Raw genomic sequence first — 8,658 nt, 5'->3', positions numbered from 1 at the left:
CAGCTCCGGGGCTGCTCCCGGTTCTGGAGGGCTCCCCTGGCCCAGCGAGCCCGGTTCTGCCCCGGGACACCCCGGAGGGTGCGGGACCGGCCCGGGAAGGGCCTTGGCAAGGCTGAGGGGCCCTGGAGCGGTGCTGCTGACAGAGCCCCGGGCGAGCAGAGCCCCGGGCGGGCGAGCAGAGAGCCCCGGGCGGGCGAGCAGAGCCCCGGGCGGGCAGAGAGCCCCGGGCGAGCAGAGCCCCGGGCGGGCGAGCAGAGCCCCGGGCGAGCAGAGCCCCGGGCGAGCAGAGAGCCCCGGGCGGGCAGAGAGCCCCGGGCGAGCAGAGAGCCCCGGGCGAGCAGAGAGCCCCGGGCGAGCAAAGAGCCCCGGGCGGGCAGAGCCCCGGGCGAGCAGAGCCCCGGGCGAGCAGAGAGCCCCGGGCGGGCGAGCAGAGAGCCCCGGGCGGGCGAGCAGAGAGCCCCGGGCGAGCAGAGAGCCCCGGGCGGGCAGAGAGCCCCGGGCGGGCAGAGAGCCCCGGGCGGGCGAGCAGAGAGCCCCGGGCGGGCGAGCAGAGAGCCCCGGGCGGGCGAGCAGAGCCCCGGGCGGGCGAGCAGAGAGCCCCGGGCTGGCGAGCAGAGAGCCCCGGGCGGGCGAGCAGAGAGCCCCGGGCGGGCGAGCAGAGAGCCCCGGGCGAGCAGAGAGCCCCGGGCGGGCGAGCAGAGAGCCCCGGGCGAGCAGAGCCCCGGGCGGGCGAGCAGAGAGCCCCGGGCGGGCGAGCAGAGAGCCCCGGGCGAGCAGAGAGCCCCGGGGGAACGAGCAGAGAGCCCCGGGCGGGCGAGCAGAGAGCCCCGGGCGAGCAGAGAGCCCCGGGCGGGCAGAGAGCCCCGGGCGGGCGAGCAGAGAGCCCCGGGCGGGCGAGCAGAGAGCCCCGGGCGAGCAGAGCCCGGGCGGGCAGAGAGCCCCGGGCGAGCAGAGAGCCCCGGGCGGGCAGAGAGCCCCGGGCGGGCGAGCAGAGCCCCGGGCGAGCAGAGCCCCGGGCCAGCCCCGCTGCGCAGCACCGACACCGAGGGCTCCTGCCGGCCCTGCCCGGGCTGGGCAGCTCAGCCCGAGCCCCAGCTGGGCCACCCTGCACCGCTGGGGACAGGAGAAGGGCCCGTGGTGGCCAGGAAGGTGGCGCTGGTGGCCAAGAGTCGGGACACTGGGGCTGGTCAGCTCCCCTTCCCTCGGGGCTGGTGACCACAGCACTGTCACCCACACTCTGTCATTGAGCTGAATGATCTGATCCTTGAGAGAGGCTTTGTTCCAACCACTTCATCACTGCAGAGACTTCTCCAAACCCTCTGAAGCTGTTTAACCCCTCCTGGCCCCTGCAGGAGAAGGGAGGACATCCACAGGGAGCACAGCTCCCTCTCTAGCAGCTCCCTAGGCTCTTCCTCAGGTCTGACCATGTCAGAAGTCCTTGGGAGATCCATAAAAAACGGGACTTTGGGAATGTTTAGGGGTTGTTTTCAGTTCATTAATCCTGTCCTGGCGCTCATCTGAGGATGATCTTTAGAGGTCCCTTCCAACCTCAATGACATTGGTTTTCTGATTTTGTTATCAGAGTAAGAGATGTTGGATCCTTGATCTCAGCTGCATATCCATGAACCAAGAAAGATATGGAGGTACCAGGGATCACAAAACCCCACACATTTAGCTTGGAAAATCCCTCCAAGGTCACTGAGTCCCAGCTGTGCCCGATCCCCCCTTGTCCCCTGCCCAGCCCTGAGTGCCACATCCAGCCCTTCCCTGGACACCGCCAGGGATGGGGACTCCAAACCTCCCTGGGCAGCCCCTGCCAGTGCCCAGCCAGCCCTTCCATGGAGAAACCCCTCCTGAAGATGCTTCAGAGACAGAGAGACCAACAACTTCAAAACAAAGCCCAAGGGTAAGGAGAGCTCAGCCTCACCCACAACCTGCAGCCACCTGTTGTGTGACACTGGGGACAATGGAGCTCCAGAGCAGCTGCTGTCCCTGGGCCTGTATCATGGCTGGACACATGCCAGAGGATTTTCCCTGGGTCAGTGTGGCTGACAGGTCACACACAGCCGGATCCCAGGATTGTGGGACCCCTGGGATCTGTTTGCTCTGGTGTGCTCAGAGCCCTGGAGGTCCTCTGCTGTCTGAAGGTTCAGGGGACAGGGAGCAAGAAAAGAGCCAGAGGAGCCAAGGGACTTTACGAAATCTTTGTTGTCGTTTCAGACCCTGATCGAGCCGCAGGTCAAGTCACAGGAAAGTGGCACAAACTGTGCAGGTCAACAGCACCTTGGATGGAGGGTTGGGAAGCCCTTCAAGAATCCCTTTGTCAAACCTCACAACAGCCCTGTGAGGTAGGAAACACCCCCGGCAGGGGGACTGAGGCACAGAGAAATGCAGTGGCTTGGCCAAGGCTTCGGACAAGCCGATAACTCGGGCAGGAGTTTTCCTGCTCTGGTTCCCGGCTTGTGGCTCCTTCCCCTTGGCCAGCGGAGTGCGAGCGGCTCCCGGAGCCACTGCTGGGCTTGGCCCAGGAGCAGAGAACAGGCAACGTTGTGAGGGCTCCCGAGCCCCTCAAAAGCACCCTGGGAAGCAGCTGCCACCAGCACTTGGGGCATTCAGACATTCCCAGACAGTTTCTCCTTCCAGGTGAGCCCAGGATCGTCACCGCTTTTCCAGGTGCAATGGGACGGGAGGGCAGCAGGAGCCTGAGAACTCGGATCCTTCATGGAAACGTCCCAGCACTGCGTGGCCCAGTCCAAACTGGGCACCACGCTTCTGTCACGGCAAACGTGTCCCAGACGATGGCCAGCGTGGAGCTGCGGCGGCAGCGGCTGGGGGCTCACCGGCCTGGAGGAGAAGGAGGAGGTAGCTACAAGGACATCACACTGTCACCAGCATCTTCCATGGGTGGGGATGTTCACTTCCCCCGGGCTGCTCCATCCCAGCCCGTGTGCAATGTCAAAAGGAACTAAAGCTGGGAGGGAAATTGGCCAGGAGGCAGTGCCAAGAGCTGTGGTGGGATCTCCGTCATGGAAACCTCACCTCCAGCCAACGCCTGGCCCAGCCGTGGTACCAATGTCCCCTGTCCACCCCCACCACTACAGTTTGTGTGCTGAATACAAATTTTGTCTTACAAAAATAGTCCTCTGGTATCAAAAGGGTTACTAAAACAAGAGGAAGAGGAGAGCCCTGTGGCCACAGCAGTGCAAATCAGGAGAGCCAGCTCAGGAGGGGTGGGTCAGGTGTCCTGGGGTTGTCACTTCTTTGAGGAGAAGGAGGTGGATTGGACTTTGATGGCTGGGACTGGCCTGGAGCAAGAGGAAAGAGAAAGGAGACAACTGATTAACTGATTTGAGTGCAGGCACCAGACATCCAGCAGCTCCACCACCACCTTCCCCAGCTCAGGAATTCCTCCCTGGATACAGCCCCCAAGTCTGGCTGGCAGGAGAGGATCCCTTGAGGCTCCACTGCCCCATACCAGAGGATTCAGCAGTGCAGAAGAGCTGGGAGCAGGAGTGACACTGTAAAGGACTTGATCTCTCAACCCTGACCTGGAAAACCCAGGTGTTGGGGCTTTTGCAGGTGTGCCTGGCTTGCAGCCCCTTTACAGAGCATGCTGACCCTAACAGTGAACTGCCAAAGAAAACAAAGTGATAAATATTCCTGCTTGTTGAGCAAGAACAAGGATCAAACAAAGGTCTGCAAGCATCTAGTAATTTGCTTTAAGATAAGGATAGTAAAGTGTTTAGAGAAGAACGAAAACAGTGTTATAAACTAGAGCTATAAGTTTGTATTCTATTTTTAGATGCTTGGCAAAAACTATATAAGTAATGCAAGAGCAAAAAATAAAGGTCTCAGTTCCACATCACATTGGTGTGCTGTCTGATTCCTGCCTGGAGATTGGACTTAACACTCATGTCTCCATTCCCTGGGACACAGGTGCCAGCCCTTGCTGGGGTGCCCAGAGTGACCATGTCCTGCTCATCCAGGAGCCCCTGGGAAGGTGGATTGATCCCCATCTCCCAGCCCAGTGCTTCCCCACCCCACCCCAGGCTCTGGAAATGCTCTGTACTCACCTTTGAGGTGGCGTCGGTCTGCAGGGAGGAAAGATGAGAGAGCATCACCGTCCATCCCTTCACTCCCCCATCCCCAGCAGCTCCACCACGGGCACTCCCCAGGGGTGACACCTCCCTTATCCCAGCACCTTTCCCCACCCAGCCTTGGTCACCGTTTGCCAGTCCTGGCCAGACCTGCGGGGTCACTCTGTGGCTGCAGCCCTTTGGGGTGTCCCTCCCCAGTGTCCCCCCAGTGTCCCCCCAGCTGCCCCCAAGGTGGGGACACCCAGCTGCTCCCCCACTCACTTCAGGGGCCTCGTGGGGTGGCTCGAGCCGCTCGTCCCCGACACCTTGAAGTTGGTAGGAGGGACCATGACCAGCAGGGTCTGTCCATGTGCAGGAGGCAGCTCCTTGGCCAGGAGGGGACTCCCCGGCAGCGGCCGGCGCGGGGCTTGGTGCTTTGGGACCGCCTGGCATCACAAAGGGCACAGGGAGAGACAAAACCCTTAGAGGAACATCAGGGAGCTCCTACAAACCTCCCTCCCCTGCAGAGCTGAGATGCCTCACGGAGCACCCAAAAGCACAGAACACCCAAAGAAACCTTACAGCACCCTCAGATCTAATGGGGTTCCTGCGCTGTTAGAACAGGTGCAGCCCTCAGGGTGCTGTGACAGCTCCTGAACAGAGCCACCCCAGAGCCAGGTGACACCCAGGGCATCTCCCCGAGTCTGGAGGGGGACAGGAGGTGCCGCTCACCTGCGGGGTCCTCACGGGGCTGCAGGGAAGAGGTTTCCTCGGAGGCGGCAGCTTGGCCTGGGAGATGCCGGCTTTGCTGGGCACCAGGGGGGATTTGCTGGCCGGGGGAGGGGGCCTGGCGGGTTTGGGGTCTCTGGGGCGGGGGGGGATGGAATGGGGAGCCGGGCGAAGGGGGTGGACGACGTTGATGGGCTGAGAGCCGGGCTGGGCAGCGCTGGATTTGGGGAGGAACGCGGTCCGTGGGCCCTGCTGCAAGGAGAAAAGCAGAAGTGGGGGAGATCCTTGGGTGAGGTTCTCCTGGGTGCTGAGCAGCAGCTGTTCCTCGAGGGACACGCTCAGTGGTGAACCTGGCAGTGTGGATGGTTGGGTTTGATTATCTTAGATATGGACATCAGAGGGCATTTCCAACCTTCCTGATTCTGTGATTCCGTGTTTGCTCCTCACTAACCCCGTGAGAAGACACAGGGATGAGAAAGGTGCTGCAGATCCAGAGCAGGGGCAGCTCTGGTGAATCCACACCAGATTTCCAGCAGATGGGAAACATCATCCAAAAAACCTGAATTCCTCCTAAATTCAGCCCTGGTGCTCAAAAAGCACCAGTGAGGGTTGAAAGTTAAAAATTCACTGGAGTGTGGTGCAGGATAAATAAAAGAACTTCTGGGAAATGAGGGAATAACCAAATGAAGGAATAACCAAACCTGCACGAGCAAAGAGCAATGACCCGAGGAGGAAGAACAGGGCTCCATAAACCAAACTACAAAGCCAAAGACCAACTTTGTTTGAATTTTGGGCTCCTTAACATCAGAAAACACCCCCCCACCCCCGCACGGGCTGTGACCATCCCTCACTCTCACCTATCCCTTTTCCATTTGGGAAATTTCCCAGTGGAGGCTCCTGGCGATCACCAGGGCAGTTTGAGCTCAACAGACTCAGTTTTAGGAGGGATGGGCACACCTGGCCATGGGCTCAGTGCAGACACGAGGCAGGAGCAGCACAGGCACCAGCGCTCGCCCAGTTCCTGGGAGCAGATGTGATACCCACAGGCTTCACATCCCAGCACGGAAAACAAACCTGGCAGCTGAGTTATCACTGATCTGGGTGAGTTAACACTGACCTGGGTGAGTTATCTCTGACCTGGGTGAGTTATCTCTGCCTTTAGTGAGTTATCACTGACCTGGGTGAGTTATCATTAACCTGGGTGAGTTATCACTGACCTGGGTGAGTTATCATTAACCTGGGTGAGTTATCTCTGACCTGGGTGAGTTATCTCTGCCTTTAGTGAGTTATCATTAACCTGGGTGAGTTATCACTGACCTGGGTGAGTTATCTCTGACCTGGGTGAGTTATCACTGATCTGGGTGAGTTATCACTGACCTGGGTGAGTTATCTCTGACCTGGGTGAGTTATCACTGACCTGGGTGAGTTATCTCTGACCTGGGTGAGTTATCTCTGACCTGGGTGAGTTATCACTGACCTGGGTGAGTTATCATTAACCTGGGTGAGTTATCACTGACCTGGATGAGTTATCATTAACCTGGGTGAGTTATCTCTGACCTGGGTGAGTTATCACTGACCTGGGTGAGTTATCTCTGCCTTTAGTGAGTTATCATTAACCTGGGTGAGTTATCTCTGACCTGGGTGAGTTATCACTGACCTGGGTGAGTTATCACTGACCTGGGTGAGTTATCACTGACCTGGATGAGTTATCACTGACCTGGGTGAGTTAACACTGATCTGGGTGAGTTATCACTGACCTGGGTGAGTTATCACTGACCTGGGTGAGTTATCACTGACCTGGGTGAGTTATCTCTGACCTGGGTGAGTTATCTCTGACCTGGGTGAGTTATCACTGACCTTGGTGAGTTATCTCTGACCTGGGTGAGTTATCACTGACCTGGGTGAGTTATCATTAACCTGGGTGAGTTATCACTGACCTGGATGAGTTATCATTAACCTGGGTGAGTTATCACTGACCTGGATGAGTTATCATTAACCTGGGTGAGTTATCTCTGACCTGGGTGAGTTATCACTGACCTGGGTGAGTTATCTCTGCCTTTAGTGAGTTATCATTAACCTGGGTGAGTTATCTCTGACCTGGGTGAGTTATCACTGACCTGGGTGAGTTATCACTGACCTGGGTGAGTTATCACTGACCTGGATGAGTTATCACTGACCTGGGTGAGTTAACACTGATCTGGGTGAGTTATCACTGACCTGGGTGAGTTATCACTGACCTGGGTGAGTTATCTCTGACCTGGGTGAGTTATCACTGACCTTGGTGAGTTGTCACTGACCTTGGTGGGGTGGCTGGAGGCTGAAATGTTCCTCAGGGTGAAAGCAGCTTTGGGATGGGCACTGTTTGACTTCCGACCAATGGATTTATTCCTGCTGGGGATGAAGGATATGGCAAAATAAAGCAACCAGGGGAGCACCAGCTGCCTCCAAAACGCTGCCCATCAGCTCCTGCCTCAATTAACACCTCATTAGCAGCCAGCCCTCACTGCTGGGCAGAAGGGATGGTCAGTGTGTGATGGACAGGGATGGTCAGTGTGTGATGGACAGCAGGGATGGTCAGTGTGTGATGGACAGGGATGGTCAGTGTGTGATGGACAGCAGGGATGGTCAGTGTGTGATGGACAGGGATGGTCAGTGTGTGATGGACAGCAGGGATGGTCAGTGTGTGATGGACAGGGATGGTCAGTGTGTGATGGTCAGTGTGTGATGGACAGCAGGGATGGTCAGTGTGTGATGGACAGAGTGTGATGGACAGCAGGGATGGTCAGTGTGTGATGGACAGAGTGTGATGGACAGCAGGGATGGTCAGTGTGTGATGGACAGGGATGGTCAGTGTGTGATGGTCAGTGTGTGATGGACAGGGATGGTCAGTGTGTGATGGACAGGGATGGTCAGTGTGTGATGGTCAGTGTGTGATGGACAGGGATGGTCAGTGTGTGATGGACAGGGATGGTCAGTGTGTGATGGTCAGTGTGTGATGGACAGGGATGGTCAGTGTGTGATGGACAGGGATGGTCAGTGTGTGATGGTCAGTGTGTGATGGTCAGTGTGTGATGGACAGGGATGGTCAGTGTGTGATGGACAGGGATGGTCAGTGTGTGATGGACAGGGATGGTCAGTGTGTGATGGACAGCAGGGGTGGTCAGTGTGTGATGGTCAGTGTGTGATGGACAGCAGGGATGGTCAGTGTGTGATGGACAGGGGTGGTCAGTGTGTGATGGACAGGGGTGGTCAGTGTGTGATGGTCAGTGTGTGATGGACAGGGGTGGTCAGTGTGTGATGGTCAGTGTGTGATGGGCAGGGATGGTCAGTGTGTGATGGACAGGGATGGTCAGTGTGTGATGGTCAGTGTGTGATGGACAGGGATGGTCAGTGTGTGATGGACAGGGATGGTCAGTGTGTGATGGTCAGTGTGTGATGGACAGGGGTGGTCAGTGTGTGATGGACAGCAGGGATGGTCAGTGTGTGATGGTCAGTGTGTGATGGACAGGGGTGGTCAGTGTGTGATGGTCAGTGTGTGATGGGCAGGGATGGTCAGTGTGTGATGGACAGGGGTGGTCAGTGTGTGATGGACAGCAGGGATGGTCAGTGTGTGATGGTCAGTGTGTGATGGACAGGGATGGTCAGTGTGGGGTGGACAGGGATGGTCAGTGTGTGATGGACAGGGATGGTCAGTGTGTGATGGACAGGGGTGGTCAGTGTGTGATGGACAGGGATGGTCAGTGTGTGATGGACAGGGGTGGTCAGTGTGTGATGGACAGCAGGGATGGTCAGTGTGTGATGGTCAGTGTGTGATGGACAGGGATGGTCAGTGTGTGATGGACAGGGATGGTCA

At 57.8% G+C, this 8,658-nt stretch overlaps 1 protein-coding gene across 1 annotated transcript in view; it reads right to left on the bottom strand.

Moving 5' to 3' along the window:
• Positions 1–2,190: 2,190 nt before the first annotated feature.
• Positions 2,191–8,658, bottom strand: part of ADAM33 (ADAM metallopeptidase domain 33) — a 29,180-nt gene continuing 22,712 nt past the window's right edge. The window contains exons 19-23 of the mRNA XM_058838865.1: positions 7,103–7,196; positions 4,809–5,057; positions 4,359–4,522; positions 4,074–4,091; positions 2,191–3,305 (exon numbers count right to left, since the gene is read on the bottom strand). Of these exons, the coding sequence (XP_058694848.1) occupies positions 3,254–3,305; positions 4,074–4,091; positions 4,359–4,522; positions 4,809–5,057; positions 7,103–7,196 (577 nt within the window). The 3' untranslated portion in view covers positions 2,191–3,253. The remainder of the gene's footprint in view (positions 3,306–4,073; positions 4,092–4,358; positions 4,523–4,808; positions 5,058–7,102; positions 7,197–8,658) is intronic.

This window comes from Poecile atricapillus, chromosome 4 (assembly GCF_030490865.1).
Source record: "Poecile atricapillus isolate bPoeAtr1 chromosome 4, bPoeAtr1.hap1, whole genome shotgun sequence".
Taxonomy (NCBI): domain Eukaryota; kingdom Metazoa; phylum Chordata; class Aves; order Passeriformes; family Paridae; genus Poecile; species Poecile atricapillus.
The sequence above is the reverse complement of the archived record's forward strand: the minus strand, read 5'-3'. Positions and strand labels throughout refer to the sequence as shown.